Source organism: Schistocerca americana, chromosome 3, assembly GCF_021461395.2.
Source record: "Schistocerca americana isolate TAMUIC-IGC-003095 chromosome 3, iqSchAmer2.1, whole genome shotgun sequence".
NCBI lineage: Eukaryota > Metazoa > Arthropoda > Insecta > Orthoptera > Acrididae > Schistocerca > Schistocerca americana.
The window spans coordinates 128,130,577-128,154,283 of NC_060121.1; the positions used below are offsets into that span (position 1 = coordinate 128,130,577).

General features: G+C 45.8%; 1 protein-coding gene across 1 annotated transcript in view; it reads right to left on the bottom strand.

Moving 5' to 3' along the window:
- Positions 1-366: 366 nt before the first annotated feature.
- LOC124606333 (UDP-glucosyltransferase 2-like) overlaps positions 367-23,707 on the bottom strand; it is a 76,507-nt gene continuing 53,166 nt past the window's right edge. Inside the window, exons 4-7 of the mRNA XM_047138316.1 lie at positions 14,215-14,674; positions 11,687-11,906; positions 8,723-8,942; positions 367-806 (exon numbers count right to left, since the gene is read on the bottom strand). Coding sequence (XP_046994272.1) covers positions 530-806; positions 8,723-8,942; positions 11,687-11,906; positions 14,215-14,674 — 1,177 coding nt within the window. The 3' untranslated portion in view covers positions 367-529. The remainder of the gene's footprint in view (positions 807-8,722; positions 8,943-11,686; positions 11,907-14,214; positions 14,675-23,707) is intronic.

Sequence of the window (23,707 nt, forward strand, 5' to 3'; positions counted from 1 at the left end):
TGTTACTACGTGTTGTTTTGCTTGAACGTACAACAATTTGTACAGGGAAGAAACTCAGTTAATGCCTAATTAGGCTGGCGACCGTATTGTTAACAAATTGGTAGCATCTTCTGTGTTGTTTCTTGTCCGTCCTGACGTGTAGTTGCATTTCGGACTTGCTTGATGTATCATTGTTATTACAGAGTGGGTGTAAGTCTGATTTGCCTGAATTCAGGTACACGCGGTCAATTTCTATACAAAAATCCTTTCTCATAAGGTGAAGCCGGTAACTTACCATAGTACAGCCTTTAATGAGCATCGTGTGCCCCACGCGCACGTTACAATACACATAGACTTTTTCCCACTTGTAACATTACACAAATGAGATTTAAAAGTTTTATACATTGTATTTCATACGACACAAACACGACATAGATTTCACAAATCTGTGTGAATGTATGTATTCCAGCATTCCACTTGAGACATTCAAGCTCATGCTCAGTGAATTAGTAGGCAAATAGACTTCTGTATAACAGAAGATTACACGTCCTCAGTTCGTTTTCAGTTTCTTGGATTTAAACAATTTGTGGATTAGAAATCTAGCAATGTGGTAGAGAGCTATACAAAAGGCCATTACAACAGCCAGCACGAAGGCAACGACATCTAGCAGCAGGTATTGGTACCAGGCCAAGTCTCTTCCACCACTACGCAGATGTGGGGCTCCATTGTGGCGAAGTACATACTCGATCCACTTCACAGCTTTAGGCAGGCTCTCTTCCTTATGCTCACGGTATACAGCTGACAACCGCTTCATGTTCTCGCTGAATCTGTAGAAAGAAAGAAGGTTGATGACAATGCATTTCTGCAGTGCCTGAAAGCGATAACAGGCCATACTTCAGTTCGCAACAGTGACTAGAAGAATCAAGATAGCTAATTTTTGGTAAGTCGTATGGAGACTTAATGTTAAATATTCGCACTGCAAGTCTGGTCGTTGCAGGGGAAGTAAATATGAAAACGAAGATGACCGGGAGGAATTTGGGTGCAGAAGGTATTTATGATTGGAACAGGGAAAGGACCTGGTCATGTTATGAGGGCTCACCTTAGGATCAAAAAGTTGTGTAACAGAAGATGGACACCCAATGAAGACGTAATTAGGTTTTACAGTGAGTTCCTCCCATCAACAACGCATTGATGGAGACAGTTTTCTAGAAGCTGAGGAGCAAATAATATTCTTAAAAGCACGTAATTCTCGTGTTATCAAGCCTACTGAACAATATAATTTCTAGTGAAAATGAGGTGACGTCATCAAACATAACCCTCGTGATATGGTTCAGAATAAATCGGTTTCATGTGTAAGATAATGTGTAGATAGAGATCACACAGATAGGTGTTCGAGTAACTGGAGATTATCCCTGACGCATGATGTCTCTTAGGAAAAAATCAACCTCATGAGTGACATGGAAGCTCTCCTGTTACCCAATGCAATTATCAAAATGGTAGCTAACTGGTTAGAAAATCAATGAAACTGTTTTGTTTCTCAGTTTCAACCGAAAACGTTGGGGATACTGTGGTATACAAATTCCATCTGGTCATGCCACTAGCCAGTGTAGATACTGTATTATTTGGTGAGTTCTGAAGTTGTAAGCAGACTGTCCTAAGTCACCTCTCTTCTACAGTAAAGGAATAGGCTGCTGAGAATGGTTCACTAGTCGATTGTAAACACTGCGATTAGAATATGTAAAGGCATCAAGCCTGTTAGTTTCACTTCAGTTCCTGTAAATTAAGACTACTGAAGATTTAAAAGTGTTCAGTAACGTCGTTTCTACACAAAAATTTCCCATACGTCAGAGTCATAAATCGTACAGTATAGAACGGCATCGTCCAAACTCCTGTTCGTGCTACCCATTTCAGTGGAGCATTTTTCAGGGTATAAACGTGGACAAGGAAAAAAATTCCCGGATTTCCCGGTTAACAATACACTTTCTCCCGGGTGACAGTATATATTCCATTATCAATCCTTTGAATGGTTATGGTTTTATACGCGGGCGTACAATTTCTCGGCACTTTAGAAAACGAAACTCAGGGAAAAAGACACGTTTTGGAAATATCTATGATTTGCAGCAACATGTACGCTGCGTATTTTCTTATTATGAAAGTATACATTGGAATTCCACTAAACACCGCATGTTGCTTTCCGAATCATTGAAATCGAGATTTCGATGCGCTTTTGTAAGCCTTTCGTAGCTCATGTCACGTGATCTCGCCAGCCGATGACAGCGGATATTCAGAGCATAGGACACGTGATGTAGTCAGCCAACAGCAACATCACTGTTACGTAGCACGAACACACAAACAGGGAAAGTTAATAGTTTAAATTAATATACATAGTGTTGCTACAAGAAAAGCAATGTTTTCACGTATAATATTGGTCTCAAGCTGCAAGAGAAGCTAAGCTTTCGCATATACTGTTTATCTTTTTTGCGCATGTTACTTTAAGATATATCACAGAAATGTGCCGGTAAAATTTTTAATAGTGAAATAAATGTCTGATCTTCAGGGTTCGAAATTATTCTAAATGGCTCGTCATCAGTTGATTTTTAAATTAAAGTCAAACGCTCTGTTATTTAAGAAATTCATCGTACACTCTCGCACATAGTTCAACTTACGTAAAACGATATTTACTTTGAAAGTAACGCTTTTCAAACTACCATTCGCAATATTTTCCCATGACCTGTTAGAAATAGGTTTGTTTCAGCAGTTGCCAGAGAGCACAGATAACAGGCGACATCACGCTTGCGCAGCTACAATGGCATAGGAAGCTCGTATGTACGTACGTGTAAAACATTAAAAGATCATACATTATGTCATAAAAGAAACAAGACATCAGAGGATATTGCAAGAGCATCGTAATTTCGTGAACCATATTAAAATGTGCACATTTAAAGTGCATACTTAAAGGGCACATTCGTATGTCCAGATTCCCAATGAAATAGACCTCGACTTGATATTAAGCTTTTCAGTGTAGTTTTCGGGATGTAAATTTTCTTGGAGCACCAGTACTGTTTTATATCATCTTTGGCTCTTTATTATGGCACAATGCCATACGTGCTAGAAAATGAAAACGGCACTTTTTGAAACTAGCCAGTACTGTGGAATTAAACATTTTGTTTCAAATACATTGACTGACTCTGCGGAAAAGGTTAACGAAGTCAGAGTTCTTTAGCAAACATACAAAAATAACATCATTGTTCTGCAAGGCGATTAGTGCTTCACTGTCAGAAAGGTGGAAATAAAATAAAATCTGAAACTAATGACATATTTCAGCCTTCCGTAACTATGTGAATGTGTTTTAATTCACTTGATACCTCCAAGCCACAGACATCCGTTTTGTTTTCATTTGACGTGAGAGTAAACGAAGGAGAAACAGCAAAATCATTGAATGTAAACACGCGTCACGTGGAGACTACCCACTATAATTCAGACTGCTCTGTGCGTCAGCCCCGGATCTACGACATTTGCAAACAGAGTTAATACTAAAAAAAAATCGAATTTTCAAAATACACTCCTGGAAATGGAAAAAAGAACACATTGACACCGGTGTGTCAGACCCTCCATACTTGCTCCGGACACTGCGAGAGGGCTGTACAAGCAATGATCACACGCACGGCACAGCGGACACACCAGGAACCGCGGTGTTGGCCGTCGAATGGCGCTAGCTGCGCAGCATTTGTGCACCGCCGCCGTCAGTGTCAGCCAGTTTGCCGTGGCATACGGAGCTCCATCGCAGTCTTTAACACTGGTAGCATGCCGCGACAGCGTGGACGTGAACCGTATGTGCAGTTGACGGACTTTGAGCGAGGGCGTATAGTGGGCATGCGGGAGGCCGGGTGGACGTACCGCCGAATTGCTCAACACGTGGGGCGTGAGGTCTCCACAGTACATCGATGTTGTCGCCAGTGGTCGGCGGAAGGTGCACGTGCCCGTCGACCTGGGACCGGACCGCAGCGACGCACGGATGCACGCCAAGACCGTAGGATCCTACGCAGTGCCGTAGGGGACCGCACCGCCACTTCCCAGCAAATTAGGGACACTGTTGCTCCTGGGGTATCGGCGAGGACCATTCACAACCGTCTCCATGAAGCTGGGCTACGGTCCCGCACACCGTTAGGCCGTCTTCCGCTCACGCCCCAACATCGTGCAGCCCGCCTCCAGTGGTGTCGAGACAGGCGTGAATGGAGGGACGAATGGAGACGTGTCGTCTTCAGCGATGAGAGTCGCTTCTGCCTTGGTGCCAATGATGGCCGTATGCGTGTTTGGCGCCGTGCAGGTGAGCGCCACAATCAGGACTGCATACGACCGAGGCACACAGGGCCAACACCCGGCATCATGGTGTGGGGAGCGATCTCCTACACTGGCCGTACACCACTGGTGATCGTCGAGGGGACACTGAATAGTGCACGGTACATCCAAACCGTCATCGAACCCATCGTTCTACCATTCCTAGACCGCCAAGGGAACTTGCTGTTCCAACAGGACAATGCACGTCCGCATGTATCCCGTGCCACCCAACGTGCTCTAGAAGGTGTAAGTCAACTACCCTGGCCAGCAAGATCTCCGGATCTGTCCCCCATTGAGCATGTTTGGGACTGGATGAAGGGTCGTCTCACGCGGTCTGCACGTCCAGCACGAACGCTGGTCCAACTGAGGCGCCAGGTGGAAATGGCATGGCAAGCCGTTCCACAGGACTACATCCAGCATCTCTACGATCGTCTCCATGGGAGAATAGCAGCCTGCATTGCTGCGAAAGGTGGATATACACTGTACTAGTGCCGACATTGTGCATGCTCTGTTGCCTGTGTCTATGTGCCTGTGGTTCTGTCAGTGTGATCACGTGATGTATCTGACCCCAGGAATGTGTCAATAAAGTTTCCCCCTTCCTGGGACAATGAATTCACGGTGTTCTTATTTCAATTTCCAGGAGTGTATGTTCATCTTGTAGCTCACAGCTTTCTGAAAAGTCTGAAACATAAAACAAATGTATTCCAGGAAATGTAAGACATATTATTTGGTTTTAAGTATCCCAAAATGCAGTGCCACGCCTCTTCACAAAGCATTTTTCTACCGAACGTCCAAACTACGAGGGCAGTTCAATAAGTAATGCAACACATTTTTTTTCTGAAACAGGGGTTGTTTTATTCAGCATTGAAATACACCAGGTTATTCCCCAATCTTTTAGCTACACAACACTATTTTTCAACGTAATCTCCATTCAATGCTACGGCCTTACGCCACCTTGAAATGAGGGCCTGTATGCCTGCACGGTACCATTCCACTGGTCGATGTCGGAGCCAACGTCGTACTGCATCAATAACTTCTTCATCATCCGCGTAGTGCCTCCCACGGATTGCGTCCTTCATTGCACCAAACATATGGAAATCCGACGGTGCGACATCGGGGCTGTAGGGTGCATGAGGAAGAACAGTCCACTGAAGTTTTGTGAGCTCCTCTCGGGTGCGAAGACTTGTGTGAGGTCTTGCGTTGTCATGAAGAAGGAGAAGTTCGTTCAGATTTTTGTGCCTACGAACACGCTGAAGTCGTTTCTTCAATTTCTGAAGAGTAGCACAATACACTTCAGAGTTGATCGTTTGACCATGGGGAAGGACATCGAACACAATAACCCCTTCAGCATCCCAGAAGACCCTCAGCCACATGACGAGCAAGCAATTCCGCACAGATGGTTCTCCTTTGCTCTTTATGGTGTTCGATTAGACAACGAGGGACCCAGCGGGAACAAACCTTTGAATATCCCAACTGGTGAACAATTGTGACAGCACTACCAACAGAGATGTGAAGTTGAACACTGAGTTGTTTGATGGTGATCCGTCGATCATCTCGAACGAGTGTGTTCGCACGCTCCGCCATTCCAGGAGTCACAGCTGTGCACGGCCGGCCCGCACGCGGGAGATCAGACAGTCTTGCTTGACCTTGCGGCGATGATGACACACGCTTTGCCCAACGACTCACCGTGCTTTTTTCCACTGCCAGATCAACGTAGACATTCTGCAAGCGCCTATGAATATCTGAGATGCCCTGGTTTTCCGCCAAAAGAAACTCGATCACTGCCCGTTGTTTGCAACGCACATCCGTTACAGACGCCATTTTAACAGCTCCGTACAGCGCTGCCACCTGTCGGAAGTCAATGAAACTATACGAGACGAAGCGGGAATGTTTGAAAATATTCCACAAGAAATTTCCGGTTTTTTCAACCAAAATTGGCCGAGAAAAAAAATGTGTTGCATTACTTATTGAACTGCCCTCGTATATTCAGGAGAGTGGAAACTGAAATGTCCTGTGGTGCCCCTCCTGTTCCCAAAATGGTTCACATGGCTCTGAGCACTATGGGACTTACCATCTGAGGTCATCAGTCCCCTAGAACTTAGAACTACTTAAACCTAACTAACCTAAGGACATTACACACATCCATGCCCGAGGCAGGATTCGAATCTGCGGCCGTAGTGGTCGCGCGGAAAATGTGTGTGAAATCTCATGGGACTTAACTGCTAAGGTCATCAGTCCCTAAGCTTACACACTATTTAACCTAAATTATCCTAAGGACAAACACACACACCCATGTCCGAGGGAGGATTCGAACCTCCGCCGGGACCAGCCGTCCTGCTCCCAGTCGGCCGGTTTGACAGCCTGCCCCTCTTAAAAAAAACCTCGCAATTAATAGCGGATGGGATTATTTGTAATCGAGAGAACAAGAATTCTTCAGAAAATGTGAACTCTTTATTGCCTATTAGTTAATAACCTGCTGTTTTGTGTGACATAAAATTAAGCGTAGGATATATAAAACCAATCCTGACAGGACATACGCAAGAAATTACACATTTATTCAAACCTTAGCTCCTAGTATTTTTTTCTCTCTATTTTGCTACAGCTTTACATGGCGTGCTTTCCTTTCTGCGAAAGACTCTATTACCTCATCAAAGTTCGTCAAACTTATTGCTACATGAAAAATCGAAATGTCGTTATCTAATACTGATATTGCTGTTAACACGAATAATACCCAAGACTGGTGTGGTTTCTCGAACTGATTACGTCTATTTTGTCACTGTCTGCTAGATAAAACAAAATAGACCTTCCTAATATTTTGTAACACACCAAATAAGCGAGACTGTTTTGCCACAAATGGCCATTTTCATAACACGATAGAATATAATCCGCGAAGTACCAATATCAAATGCCTATTAGGCCTACTACAAGCAAAAAGTTTTATGCTAGGAAATAGTTTCACATTTCATTCATACGGACCAGTCTCTCAACCATGAGATCGAAAAGTAGAATTACGAAATTTTTATATACATTTGGAATCGTCTTATTCTTCCATAAATTGTGTGATGTTTCCGTTTCTTCTCCTTCCTCGTTCTAACAAACAATTGTGTCATCACCAATTCTGTAGCTATTGCTGCCACTGTCAAAATTTGTTTCCCGATTAACTTCACTAACCCCGCCAGAATCACAGGTTTAGTTATCCCGCGATTATTTCCCGGTTAGGCGTTAATACGTGTTCGAACAACACGTTTTCCGCGTTACTTCCAGAATATAATTTACGCGGCTGCTAGCCGGGGACTGTACTACTGGTCCTTGCTAGTGTAGCGATCTGGCCAAAGATTTTCTGTCAAAATTTCATTTTCTTGGATACACTGAGAAGATAATACGTAATCTTTCTCAAATGTTATTCCTGTCAGTCGTTTATTTCCATCTGGTAGTCTGAATCTATGGATTTTGCTAGTAATTATAACAATGCTGATCATTCGCAAACCCAATCAACCACATAATCAGACAACGACTGACATTCATCCGTTTGGCTTTACTCCTTCAGCTGGTATAACCCCGTTCCCCTTTTGTCTGTAGAAAGTTTATTTCTAGATGCGACGAGGATTCTCCTGACAGAGACATCACGTACACAATGCATCCATTCAAAAGTCAACTTATGATTCATTCAGAAATCAACTTTAAATGTGTTCAAAAACCAACAGGGAAGCGTTTCAGAATCACGATAGACAAACGTGCGCTGGATGCTAGGCGCTTTGTGAAACAAGTTTTTTTCCTCAAGAATATGATTTTGGCGCCACCATTTCGCGGTAGCATCTAGCTGCTTGCTGCGACTGCTTGCCCAGGCAATTCCTGTAGCCAGAAGCGGGAGAATCTACTACTCAAACGTCACTCAACTGCGCGTGCGCATGAGCCCGCGCGTAACTGCTAAAACAAATCGAATATAAACAGTTGCGACTTCACGCTCATTGGAGGCAATTTGTTGTTATGAAGCACTGCATAGTCTTCCTAAAGCCTTTGACACATTTTCAATTGGCAGACGCTTGGATGTGTCGTTGTTGTATATGGCACATTTCCTTTGCAATTTATTTTCGTTTTTTTCTCTCGTTTATGTTTTATTGTTGAAGTACTATTCTGCGGTAGCGGGATACAGTAATATGCTTTGTTGGAGTGTCGGTTCTTCCCAGTCAAAATTACAAAAACTTAACTGAAAATTAAAACAATGAAAAATTCCCGGAATCCTAAAAATATCCCGGGTTTTTCCCGGTTTTCTCCCGGATGAAAAAATTCCCGGGTTTTTCCCAGATCTCCCGTTTTTTCGGGTCGTACACACCCTGATTTTTGTGTAAATAATAAAATATCGATTAGCATTAACACTGATTCATTCACACATAGTATTTTGTACCTTTTATCCTCAATAATCGTTCGAATACCGTCCGAAATCGTGTCTTTTGTGACGTCCCACAATTTGAGCTCTATGCCAACACCAGCGTCGACCATTTTCGCTACATTATGTTGCTGGTCGCCGAAGAAGGGAATCCCCAGTAGAGGAACTCCGTGATAGGCTGCCTCGTTAAAGCTCTGCAGACCGCCCTGAGTGATGAACACACGGACATTGGGGTGTGCTGGAAAGAAAAAATCAAAAAAGTTTATAAAAGTTGCACAAACAATCAAGCTTTTCTAACTTGCCTAAAAATTCCTATATGTATACATGTATCAATAATATGTAAGACAGAACAGTGTACATAGCGGATGTGATATTCGCTAGTTTTGACTTCATTAAAACAGCAAATACGAGTAGTTAATACTTTCAGTCAGAAGGCAAATACTTGTTTATAAATAATGATTAATGTACAATAAGGCGTCGCATGGCGACGGTGGAATTTTCTAAATAATGTAATTCGTCGTCTTTGGGCGCAATATAAACAGAAAATTACGGATAGATATGCGATCCTTCACAATTTGTTCGCTGGAGAACAAATGAATGAAGCCTTGAGAGCTAAAGACTTGTACTGTTTTTCTCAAGTAAGACGGACGCAGATTTGTGGCAGTCTGATCTAATTTTTACTAAATGCATAAAAACGTGTTATGTCTAAGTTTGAGTGAAGTGTAAAGAACTGTTATAACTTACCGTGACGACGCACGAGCGACTCAAAGAAGACAATGGCTATATAAAAGAGCGCTCAATGGACATGATACGGACATAAAAATCTACCGTCATTGTAGTACTAAGCTTAAGGTACGATATATGTTTTAGTTATAATAAATATTTGTTCTGGGAATACTGAATCATTCAGCAGTGCTCATTCCTATTATCTCCTCTGTATTATTTTCATTTTAATTATGCATTTTGCTCGATTACAGACACCAAGATCAGCCGTCCAATGTGCGTGTTACATTGATAAAAAGAAAACTGTTTTATCGTCTTCTTGCATCAGCTTTAATATTGAATTTCCCTTTTGTGTGATGGTACAGTTGTTTTTGCGCCCTTAAGAACTTTCTGGTCCCTTAGGAAATTGTTTTGTCATAACAATAACTTCATAACCGGGTATGATCGTATCTACGATCATGAAGTAATTAGAAAGACGATAACGCAATTTCTTAATCAATAGCACGCTAGTTGTGACTGCCTCAATCCACGCGAAACTGCAAGTAAAAACTATTCACATCTCATAATGCAATATTTTATGACAATGGTCAATCCATGATTCTTACGCCAATTGTGATTGATAAAACAGTAAGATAAATCTCAATTACCAACTTTCCATTGAATAACAACATCACTTTTATTTTGTAACATCACACGGACCAGTATCATTGCCACTCTTCGCTGCCCTTTCCAACTCCATTAGTGAATGGCGCAAGAGAACTACAGTAGTTAAACCTTTGTATAACGCTGAATGCATGCAATATCCCTACGCGAGATATTGGTAGAAGCAAGGACGTTCGGTATTTTTTGAATCGCCTTAATGGCAAGTGCCCTCGTAATTTGAAGAATCTGTTCATAGTGTTAAGCTACGTTAGCCGTATTTGGGCACTAAAATGAATCAATGCTTTCCGAGATAAACACGTGTTTATAGGAAGGACTGCACGACGCTTGGTTGCGGATTGCAGCACAGTAGTGCATTGGCGCTCCGTCTTGAGGGCTCGTAAAAATTGCGTCAGTGAGCTGTGCCTCCTATGATACAGCGCAATCTACTGTTTGTCGCACAGGTGTGAACGCGCCCTAACAGACCGACCATTATGCATGAGGAACATGTAGCTAGTGTCCCAGAAGCGCATTACATCGGATATGGGCACAGACTACGAGAAACGAATGCATAACCGTTGTCAAATATAGATTACCCCAGGTTGTCAATCATTTCCACTGCGCTATCCCACGGAACCTCCTATGCTCTTTTTAGTGCGCTCATGACTGTATCTCTCTTCCTGCATTTAACTGCTGAGACGTCTGTGTGCTAGCAGTGCCGTAAGTTTCTCCAGCCAGTGAACGCTTGGACAGAGGACTGGGTAGTCCATAGCTAACTTCATTGGCGCAAAGGCGCTCTTCTATGGCTCTGATGGGTTCTCGGTCGCTACTGAACCCAAAAAATTGATGGCTTGGCACCTCAGACTATCCCTGCGTGCACCCATTGCCCCAGCCTATTACTGTATGTCACGGGGTGTACATTTTGAATCTAGTCACCAGAGAGCCGCTTGCAACGTCTAACTGTGGTAAACTAAGTTGCTACCTCGCCAGTGTCTTGCAGCGACTCCAATGGTTAGACGTTCCGTCCAGGTTCAGTTTACGTCAACAGGAAACGAAGGAATTAGCACTGTTATCGTGGAAAGATCTTCATTGGAATGGTTATGATGACATAGTGGTAAGTTCCTATGGGACCAAACTGCTTTGGTATTCGGTCCCTAGGCCTGCGCACTACTTAATCTAACTTAATGAAAGTTACGCTAAGGACAACACACACATCCATGCCTGAGGGAGGAATCGAACCTCCGACGGGGGGAGCAGCGCGAACCGTGGCAAGGCGCCGTACACCGCGTGGCTAACCAATATGGTGACATCTGGATTTTGATTGAAGTCATGGCTTGCACATTGGTGGTCAGATATTCTACCGATCAGATGACCAAACATAGCTGATGATTCTTTTTTCCATGATAGGCACGCGAGGCAGTTATTTCCAAAAATAGAGCCATACAACCAGACAGTAGTAACCCATTGCGAACAATAGAGAAGGGAGTTTCTGCTGCCTAGATCTGCAGGAAGTTCCCATATGATTCTTGAAAAATCGATTAATTTTCAGGAAATGAGACAGACAAATGCTGGAAAGAGAAATACAAATTAAGTTTGGTACTTGCGATGTTGGTGACGTACCCAGTACAGACTGCTGAGGCAGCCACTTTGAGACTTTGACGTTGGGCGGCAGGTCGTCCATGTCGGCCTCCCACTTCCACAGCACCCTCTGTGGGATTTTTCTGAAACCCTCGAGAAATGCCAGTCTTTTATCTTCAGGCATCGAACTGCCCATGACAGTGGAACCCATACTGAAGTATACGGCGCCGTGTTCTGCTCCATCCAGCCACTCTTGTAGGTCCTGATCGTGAAAGCAAACACTGAGTTGTAAGCACCTGTAATAGCTGGTCTTCAAGTTCAAGGGAATTTCAAGGCAGATGTGCCGTAAACCGTAACTAAACGTACGTCCGCATCACTCTTTCCCATATGCAAATACAATCATGCAAATATACCACTCCACTAGTAACCAATTGTAAAGAACAAATGAAAAAGAAACATTCACTGTAACAGTCCAGATTCCTCCACGAAATGGAAATGTGGCATTGGTATAGTAATAGTGTAGTCTCTACTTTGGCTATGCACATAACAAAAGATTAGGGCCTAACATCCAGTAAACCATCAGGCCACGCGATACGCAGAACAAACTCTGATTTGATATGGGTCAGAAAGGATGTTGGCAGTTTCTTTTTCAGGGCAACCCTCCTAGCATTCACTTTGACGATTCACATCATATCACATCACTTCCAAATCTGGATGGCTGGATAAGGCGCTGAACTATGTTCGCCCTGAATAGAGTCCCAGTGTCTTTACCACTGCGTTGCCTCGCTATGACCCATAAAGTCTCTGTCATGTCTCAATTTAGTCGTGAGCAAAGCTTAGTGTCCTGTCACTGTTTGGAAAGGAATGACAAAAAGTGGTCATTTGGACCATTTCGAGAGGGTAAAATCCTTGTATCTGATTAGGTACAGACTTCAGACTCCACAGCGTTCGCTGTATCACCAAGTGTCTTATCACGGCCTTTAGAGATGGCTTGTAGGCACAGGAAATGTTCATCATAAGTCGGTAGAATGTCGGAGAGAGTAACAAAACTCAACCGTCATCTACATCTGGGTTGAGGTAAACAACGAAGTCCAACGACGAATGTAGGACGTACAGCTGTCTCAGGTGTTTCAGTTTCCCAGGAAACTGCGCCAGAAGTTCAGAGCAGCTGATCAGTGTGCCAGGTGTCCAGTAGTGCGTGTTCTGCATGCCGAAGTACAGGAACTTAAACTTTTGTGTTCTGCCTCGTCAAAGAGGTCCACAGCACGAGCATCTAGGGAAGGGATTCCAGTGGTGGTTTCCCGTTGCCTTCCACTGATGATGATATGATAATGAGGACAACACAACACCCACTCCCTGAGCGGAGGCAATCGACGCAGCCGGGAATCGAACCCGCGCCCCTTGGCGTGACAGACCGCCGCGCTGACTATTCAGCTGTTGGGGCGGACAAGTACAAGGAAGGTCCCATTTATTATGGAGTACGCTTATATGAGGAAGTACGCTCATTTTAGTTGAGCCCTACTTCAGTTTTCAAAATAATTATTGGCATAAGTTCTCGATATAGTAACAAGAAAAGACTGAGAATGAATCTGTTTGGTGGTGATGGGATCCAGTGGTTAGGGAGGCACCACATCTGATGAACTTAGAGGGCCTCATGGTGGTCAGAGGGGGTTGAGAGGTACTGACGAAGTAATGTAACGACGTCCATATTTTCTGACGTGGTAAAGGTCCAAGACTCCCTGTTTGGTACCGATAGCGCCTATCTGCATGTGGCTGCTCCGGTGGGTGAAGTTCTTGTAAAGTTCGTCAGTGAGGTCACTTAATATGAATGCTGCAGAGGAAGCCTGGGAGTGGACATTTAGTCCTTAGCCTGTCACTGAGGACCATTCAAGGACCTGTACACAGTCCTTGTTGAGAACTGGAATGGACTACCAGTAGAGCTCTTGAAACACCCCGTACAAAGCATGACACACCTGCTATCATGCGCTTGTGATAATAGTAAGCATATTCCTAATGAACAATTTTTTTTTCGCGGAAGTGATTTTCCCAGCTACTGAGCGGGGTGGTGCTGTGGTTAAGACAGTGGACTCGCATTCTCGTTGATGGAGATTCAAATTAGCGTCAAGATGCTGTGAGTTCCATAAATCGCTTTACGCGATTATCAGGATGTTTACTTTCAAAAGTACACTGCCGACATCCTTTCCCTTCCCTCCACAATTCGAGCTCGCATTCATTCCATCTGTAACAAGCTCGACGTCGACTGCACATTAGATACTCACCTTCCTACCTTTTTAGTTTCGTTATCAAATTTTGTTATGTATCTTGTTTCGAGGTTTTCTGTAACTACATGTCCTGGAGAAATTTGTACCTTGTTGTTCTGCATTTCGATACACTTTTGAGGAATTCATTTGTTGATGGTGTTATGTTTTTGGGTATGTATGTAATGTTATTATGGTAGTCTTAAAATTATATACTGCACTTTAAAATTAGTGATAATTTTGTTATTTTTATAAGTCAGGTGGTGTCAAAGTGATTTGTACTAATGTAACGACAGAAGAAAGCGTAGTTACCTTAGGGAGAGGTGCTGGGTTTGGTTCCACATGTAGTCCAGTCAGTTCTATCATGTGCGGCAGGTACGGTCGAGGGTAGTTTATACTGAAATGGTTACCCATAAGCATCAAACTGAAATTTTTTTCAGTTTCATAAACTGATGGAACGTCAGGCCCGAAATATTTCCTCTTGATTTCTTCTTGGTGCGGCATCATTACGTAGAAGTAGCGATAGTTCGTGTAGAGCCATACCCATGTCATGTAAAGCCTCTCCCAGAATGACATGTGGTGTGAAAAGGGCACCATAAAGCTTGGAATGTAAGCGGGATTGCTGGGGTTTCCATCGGTCCAGAGGCTGGGTACGCCTGCGTTAATGCTGATGTACCCGACGAGAGGCGGGGAGCCCACTTTATGAACCAAACCGTAGAAGCACGGCGACAGCAACCGTTCCATAATGACCAGGTCGAATTTTGGAGGTGACCTGCAACAAATTTGCGTGTTAGTGCGCTATTGCTACCTGAACACGTTGGAGAAATACTGGATTAATCTAACTAGTACAACATGCGGCTTACGACAAATAGCAAAACTTTCAAAAAAAAAAAAAGGAGAAAAATGATGACTTGGACCTCATTTTTACATTGTACAAAAAGAGACTTCATAAATTATAGGAAACTGGACAGAATAAAATGAATACCATGCTATCCATTTCTAATGCTTGTTTTCTAACTCTTCTGCAACGCATTGACGGTTTCATTGATGTCCATACCCCCCCCCCCCCCCTCCAACCACTAAGTTGTCTGGGGTACTGAATTTCAGATAAGTATGATAGATGGCATTTATTCCATTCATTGGTCGACTAGGGATCTCGCTTATAGCCCACACTTTAGCTGCGACATCTCGATTAACTGTTACAAAAGAGTGTTAGTATAATCCTCCTCACTCGTCACTTTTGAAATGACACGGCTGGCTAATGCTGATTTGCTATTGCGCCAATGGAAAACTAATAATGGAAAGGGCTTTCATTTATAATTACCCTGTTGCAGATGTTTATTTGAATCTTTTAACCTGTGATTTACGTGTTGTGGTAGTACACTACTGGACATTAAAATTGCTACACCACGAAGGTGACGTGCTACAGACGCGAACTTTAACCGACAGGAAGAAGATGCTGTGATATGCAAATGATTAGCTTTTCAGAGCATTCACACAAGGTTCGCGCCGGTGGAGACACCTACAACGTGCTGATAAGAGGAAAGTTTCCAGCCGATTTCTCATACACAAATAGAACTTGACCGGCGTTGCCTGGTGAAACGTCGTTGTGATGCCTCGTGTAAGGAGGAGATATGCGTACCATCAGTTTCCGACTTTGATCAAGGTCGGATTGTAGCCTATCGAGATTGCGGTTTATCATATCGCTACATTGCTGCTCGCGTTGGTCGACATCCAGTGACTGTTAGAGTATGGAATCGGTGGGTTAAAGAGGGTAACACGGAACGCCGTGCTGGATCCCAACGGCCTCGTATCACTAGCAGTCGAGATGACAGGCATCGTATCCGCATTGCTGTAAGGATCGTGTAGCCACGTCTCGATCCCTGAGTCAACAGATGGCGGCGTTTGCAACACAACAACCATCTGCACGAACAGTTCGACGACGTTTGCAGCAGCATGGACTAACAGCTCGGAGACCAAGGGTGGCTAGACGCTGCATCGCAGACAGAAGCGCCAGCGATGGTGTACTCAACGACGAACCTGGGTGCAAGAATGGCAAAAGGTCATTTTTTCGGATGAATCCAGGTTCTGTTTACAGCATCATGATGGTCGCATCTCGCATCCGTGTTTGGCGACATCGCGGTGAACACACATTGGAAGCGTGTATTCGTCATCGCCATACTGGTGTATCATCCGGTGTGATGGTATGGGGTGTCATTGGTTACATGTCTCGGTCACCTCTTGTTCGCACTGACGGCACATTGAACAGTGGACGTTACATTTGAGATGTGTTACGACCCGTGGCTCTACCCTTCATTCGATTCCTGCGAAACCTTACATTTCAGCAGGATAATGCACTACCGCATGTTGCAGGTCCTGTACAGGCCTTTCTGGATACAGAAAATGTTCGACTGCTGGTCTGGTCAGCACATTCTCCAGATCTCTCACCAATCGAAACCGTCTGGTCATGGTGGCCGAGCAACTGGCTCGTCGCAATGCGCCAGTCACTACTCTTGATGAACTGTGGTATCGTGTTGAAGCTGCAGGGGCAGCTGCACCTGCACTCGCCATCCAAGCTCTGTTTGACTCAATGCCCAGGCGCATCAAGGCCGTTATTACGGCCAGAGGTGATTGTTCTGGGTACTGATTTCTCAGGATATATGCACCCAAATTGCGTGAAAATGTAATCACGTGTCAGTTCTTGTATATTTGTCCAACGAATACCCGTTTATCATCTGCATCGCTTCTTGGTGTAGCAATTTTAATGGCCAGTAGTGTATAATTAGCATGTGGAGAACGAATAATACGGTTGAGTGTACGTTAGTAAAAATTAAAATGGATTTAGTAACTGTACAGTAGTCAGAAGGTTTGTTCAAGTAAGGGGAGAGGTTTTTTTTTTTTTTTTGTTTTAGGGCGCAAAACTGCCATGGTCATTAGCGCCCGGTCCGTGACTTAGGAAACAGTAAAAAACGACAGTGGAAACCAGCAGCAATGGGAACGGAAGTCATAAAATTGGAGAAACTAAAAGCAGAAGGAAGGTTTAAAAATCCACTACAGAAAGAGGTTGGTTGTCCCCAAAAAAAAACTTCAAAAGACTGACGTCATTTCTCTGGCACTAATAAACTCGAGAACGCGATCGGCTGAGCGCGTGTCATCTGCTAAAATCGACGATATAGCAGGCGATAGCTGTAGACGGGCGCGTAACGGATTAAAAGAGGGGCACTCAATTAAAAGGTGTCTTACCGTCCACAGCTGAGAGCAGTGGGGACAGAGTGGGGGAGGATCGCCGCTTAAAAGATGTCGATGGCTAAAAAGACAGTGCCCTATCCGGAGTCTAGTTAAAATTACCTCCTCCCGACGACACGTTCGGGAGGAAGAGGTCCAAGCACAAGGAAGAGCTTTCACGTCCCGCAATTTATTATGGGGAAGTGTCGACCAATGCGCGTGCCATAAATGAACAACACGACGACATAAAACGCTCCGTAGAACGGCGAAGGGAATCGATTGGATAGCTGGCCGAAGAAGAGAGACTGCAGCCTTGGCTGCAATATCGGCCGCCTCATTTCCACAGATACCAACGTGTCCCGGGAGCCAGAGGAACGCCACCGAGACGCCCCCCAGGTGGAGCAAGCGCAAACAGTCCTGAATCCGGTGGACCAGACGGTGCACAGGATAAAGAGCTTGGAGACTGAGGAGAGAGCTGAGAGAATCTGAGCAGATAACGTACTGTATCCGCTGATGGCGGCGGATGTAGTGGACAGCCTGGAGAACAGCGTAAAGCTCCGCAGTATAAACCGAACACTGGTCGGGAAGCCGAAAGTGATTTGGGGTGTCGCCAACAACATAGGCACTCCCTACACCTAACGATGTTTTCGAGCCGTCGGTGTAAATAAACGTGGCGTCGGTCATTTGTGCACATAGAGCAGCAAATGCCCGACGATAAACAAGTGAAGGGGTACCATCCTTGGGAAATCGACAAAGGTCACGGAACAGGCAGATCCGGGGACGGAGCCAAGGTGGTGCTGTTCCCCAAGTTGTCAAGAAGGTTTTAGGAAAGCGGAAGGAAAGAGAATGGAGCAGTTGACGGAAGCGGACTCCCGGTGGTAGTAGGGAGAAGGGGCGGTCTGCATACCCTACATCAAAGGAGGCGTCGAAAAAAATGTCATGGGCTGGATTAGCAGGCATGGAAGACAGATGGCTAGCATAACGACTCAGAAGGACTGCTCGCCGATTGGACAGCGGAGGTTCAGCAGTCTCAGCATAAAGGCTTTCCACAGGGCTGGTGTAAAAAGCTCCAGACACTAAACGTAATCCACGGTGGTGGATAGAGTCGAGACGCCGAAGAATAGACGGCTGAGCGGAGGAGTAGACTATGCTTCCATAGTCCAATTTCGAGCGCACTAAGGCGCGATAGAGGCGGAGAAGGACCACTCGGTCCGCTTCCCAGGAGGTACCATTCAGGACACGGAGGGTGTTGAGGGATCGCAGACAGCGAGCCGAAAGATAGGAAACGTGGGAGGACCAGCACAGTTTTCTGTCAAACATAAGACCCAAGAATTTAGTGACCTCTGAAAACGGAAGGTTGACAGGTCCTAGATGTAAGGAGGGTGGAAGAAACTCCTTACGTCGCCAAAAATTAACACAAACTGTCTTACTGGGAGAAAAACGGAAGCCGGTTTCGATGCTCCAAGAGTGGAGGCGATCGAGACATCCTTGAAGACGTCGTTCAAGAAGGCTGGTCCGTTGAGAGCTGTAGTAGATCGCAAAATCGTCCACAAAGAGGGAGCCCGAGACATCAGGAAGGAGACAATCCATAATTGGATTTATGGCAATGGCAAACAGTACCACACTCAGCACGGAGCCCTGGGGTACCCTGTTTTCTTGGGAGAAAGTATGGGAGAGAGTAGTGTTCACCCGCACCCTAAATGTGCGCTCTGCCATAAATTCGCGAAGGAAAAGGGGCAGCCGGCCTCGAAAGCCCCAAGAGAACAGTGTGCGGAGGATGCCTGTCCTCCAACAGGTATCGTATGCTCTCTCCAGATAAAAAAATATTGCTACCGTTTGGCGTTTCCGGAGAAAATTGTTCACGATATAAGTGGAGAGAGCAACAAGATGGTCAACTGCAGAACGATGCTTTCGGAATCCGCATTGTGCAGGCATTAAAAGACTGCGGGATTCTAGCCACCAAGCTAAACAGTAATTCACCATACGCTCCAAAACCTTACAGACACTACTCGTGAGAGAAATGGGGCTATAGCTAGAGGGGAGATGTTTGTCCTTTCCAGGTTTCGGAACGGGAACGACGATAGCTTCCCGCCATCGTCTGGGAAAAGTACTGTCGGTCCAAATTCGATTATAAAGGCGAAGGAGGTAACGCAGACTATGGGTTGATAAATGCAGCAACATTTGGACGTGGATACCATCCGGTCCTGGGGCGGAGGAGCGAGAAGAAGAGAGTGCATGTTGGAGTTCCCGCATGGAGAAAACAGTATTGACAGCTTGGAAGGAAGTGTTTAAGTGGATTGGGTGATAATGGAGAGTATCATTGAGTGCCTTCAACAGAGGGGAGATCATATCGGACGGACTGAAAATGAGGGAGAACAAAGCGGTCATGGGGACGCAGCTTTGTTTCCTGAAGACAGAAGATGACCGGCGAGTAGGATCGCAAGAGGATCGACAATTCATCGCGATTGGCTCGAATACCGCGGATATTCCAGTGGATAATGGACATAGGGTGAACAGAAAATGGAGGAATGTGACCAAGGTCGCTGTCAACTCAACGACTGCTCAGAGCTTGCGACCGACAGCATGGAATGGCATTCAGCCGAAAGCAGAAGATCCTGATCCATAGGTTGGTCAGGAGCAGCTCCTGCCACCAGCGATCGGCCGGTTGATCGGCTGCCAGCAGTGCGCCTCGGCGATACAGAAGACGACCGAGGGCGATTTCCGCCAGGTGGTGCTGTAGATGGGACACGCCTTGGCGGAGAAGGAGAGGAACTGGGTTTCTTTGTAGCCTTCTTGGAAGTATGATGTTTAGATGAAGGAGGAACCGATGGTTGGGAAGTTGCGGTACGTAAAAACTCTTCACGAGTATGCTCTTTTTTCGAAGTCTTGGTGTCTGACTTTTGGGCTCGAGATTTAGCAGAACCCGACGAAGAGTGAGCCAGACAGTGGGCAGGCGAAAGTGGTGAGGTTGAACGGGCGATCTTTGCGCTGGCCGATCTGACGACCGTGGTACTAAAGGTGAGTTCGCAAGTCTGCATGGCCGCCTCCTTTGTTGGCCAAGGAGAATCAAGGACAGTGCTGTATTTTCCTGTCTGAGGCACGGTGGGCTGTCGACTGGCGAATAATTTTCGAGCAGCAAAGGTCGACACCTTTTCCTTCACTCTAATTTCCTGGATGAGCTTTTCGTCCTTAAAAACGGGGCAATCTCGAGAGGAAGCAGCGTGGTCACCCATACAGTTGATGCAGCGAGGGGATGGAGGTGGACAAGCACCCTCATGGGCATCATTGCCACATGTAACACATTTGGCCGGATTGGAACAGGACTGGCTGGTGTGATTGAACCGCTGACACCGATAGCAATGCGTAGGGTTTGGGATGTAAGGGCGAACGGAAATTATCTCATAGCCTGCTTTGATTTTCGATGGGAGTTGAACTTTGTCAAATGTCAAGAAGACAGTGCGGTTTGGAATGATGTTCTTGTCAACCCTTTTCATAACCGTATGAACAGCCATTACGCACTGGTCAGACAGGTATTGCTGAATTTCTTCGTCAGACAATCCATCGAGGGAGCGTGTATAAACGACTCCACGTGAGGAATTTAAAGTACGGTGCGGTTCCACCCGGACCGGGAAGGTGTGTAGTAGTGAGGTACGCAGCAATTTTTGTGCCTGGAGGGCACTGACTGTTTCTAGCAACAGGGTGCCATTCCGTAATCGGGAACAAGACTTTACAGGACCTGCAATTGCGTCGACACCTTTCTGAATAATGAAAGGGTTGACCGTGGAGAAGTCGTGACCTTCGTCAGACCGAGAAACAACAAGGAACTGTGGCAACGATGGAAGAACTGTCTGTGGCTGAGACTCAGTGAACTTACGCTTGTGAGCAGACATAGTGGAAGGTGAGGAAACCATTGCGGAAGAATCCCCCATGATTACCGGCGTCTCCGATGGCGCGCTCCTCCCTTGTGGGGGCCCTCTCTGAGGGCACTCCCGACTTAGGTGACTGTTCACACCTCAGGTCACACCTCCCGACAAACGGACGGAGGGACCAATCGGCACTTTCGGAAGGTATCAGCTCGGGTAATCACCCCTCCTTGGGCCTGGCCGTTACCAGGGGGTACGTACGTGTCCTACCTGTCTACCCAGGGCGGGGAATTACGCGTTACCCCGTCACTGGCTACGCATGGAAGTGTGTGGGTCGGCCTTCAGACACGCACAGGGAGGAAAAAAGAGAAAGGGAAAGGAAAGATGAGGGGTCTCAAACGCCGCAGTGGAGAAAAGTGCAAAGAGAAGAGGGAAGGAAAAGAGAAGGACAGAGGAAGGACGAAGACTTGCAAGTATAGAAAGCAAGAAATTTGTAACAGTTTCGAGCGTCCGTCTCCGGACGTAGGCACAAACCATACTCCTAGAGGGAGAGAAGGGGAAGGAAGGAGCCAGAGGTGAGAGGGGGGGGCGAAGATGGGGGACAGGGAAGGATGCGGAAAGGGAGGGTATGCAGCCCGAAAAGGAAGGAGGGCCACATTAGCTCGGGGTCCCGTGCTCGCTACGCACGTATCCACAAAAGAGTTGTGGACCCCCCTGGGGGAGAAGGGGAGAGTATCTTCCACTGTTTCTCGCCCTTGTGACACGAGAGTGGAAAGAGCACCGGGAGGAAAAAAGAGAAAGGGGCTGCACGTATTGCTCTGAGCGCGTGGTCGCTACTTTGTGTATGCTCGGACGTGCTGCCAGTTCAAGGAGGTAGGCAGCAGCGGACCCATGTGCTTCCCATCGTCTGGAAGTGACGTCACGAAAGTTGCTCCCGCGACCCACGAGAAAGACAGGCATCACAACGAATTTATGGCGTCGTGCTAGTTGGCTTGTCCGCCACATTTCGCGAAAGCTCGTCTCCGTACAGGGCCACAGAGAAATCAATATTTAATTGACAAGGTACTCACGAAAGGTATTGTCTTTGTCGTTTGCGTTTAAATGCATACTAGCTCTCGGTAGCACAGTCAAGAATTCTTAAACTCGTCTGAAATATTTACTCGCTCCCCACCGCAGATGGCTGTTAGCACGTAAGTCCTGCAGTGTCACGTGCTGTGACGTAACGCGCCACCGCCTTCTCGTGGGTCTCGAGTCGCCATCGACGCGCCATCGACGCGCAACTCGCCGAAGTGGCGTCATATCTAAAGGCTTGCACGGGGCGAACTGTCTACCCGACGGGAGGCCCTAGTAACACGACCAGTCTGACAAAGACAGTCGTCGCATCACACATTCGTACACGTGGGATGTAAACCACTAAACGAACATCACAGCTCGATACATCAAATTTGAAGGCTGAAGGAGACAGTTATTCTGATGTACAGACAGTCTTTGAAAGTTAAGTATTTAATTACAGGAATCTGCAACGGTTTTTGCACTAACTGATCGGCCTACCATATGAAATCGCTTATCGACACAGAACGAATGACCTAGATACATGTTTATTTAAATGTTTAATTAGGTAATGAGAAGTCTCTGAATTGAACAATTTATTGAAGTGAGCATAACTACCCATATAAAACAGATACACGAATATCGCTGCAGCATTTGTTAGAAAACGAAGTACACATGATAACATTTACATTGTAAGTTTTCAGTGATTAATAGCCTGCTGACTAATCCAAGCCCTCTTACTTCATCCTCCGACAGAACCAAGAACACCATGTCATCTGCATACGGGCGGCAGATGAAAGAATGCCCTCTCATTGTTATCCTCATCAACCGGCTCCTCAAACCGTGTAACAGTGGCTCAAGAGCGGTGGCGAAAAGGAGCATCGATAGCGGACATCCTTGGTGGACAGAGCCCATGATAGTAATAGGGTCCACCACACGGCCATTGACCAGTACTCGCGACGTGGCACCTCGGAGGAGTCGCAAGACGATGTGTATGAATCTGTGGTGGAAGGCTATCCGTCGGAGTACGTTTCCTATTAAGTCATGACTCACTATCAAAGGCGCGGTCGAAGTCCACCGTCACTAAGCACCACGACTGCGGCAGGTCGTAGCCAGAGCTATGACGTCACGGTAATCGCTGAGTGCTGTCTGAATGCTACTGTCACCACCAGAGCGATGACTTGAGGGATGACGCGCCGAAAGCGAGCAGCAAGAATCCGGCTAAAAAATCTTGAAGTCACAGTTTAACATGTTCAACGCCTCATCATGTCCAACTCCCCGACCTCCCGACGGTTTGGGGACCGGGATAAGCAAGCCTTCTACGAATTTCGGTGGGAGGGTCAACTGAGCTAACCAAGCTCGTCTCACGATCCGTCCTCACAATTTTGCTTCTCCCAGTACCTCGTCTCCTACCTTCCAAACCTCACAGAAGTTCTCTGTAAAACTTGCGGAGCTCAGCTGGAAGAGCACTTGCCTGTGAGAAGCAAAGATACAGCGTTCGAGTTCCGGTCCACCATATGGTCTTAATCAATCAGGAAGTTTCATCAGCGCACACTCCGCTGCAGGGAGAAAATTTCATTCCGATGACACACGTCAAAGTTTAGGTCGCACACATTCCAACTTTGCGACGCTTCCTACTATAGATAAACCCCTAGGCATTCGTATAC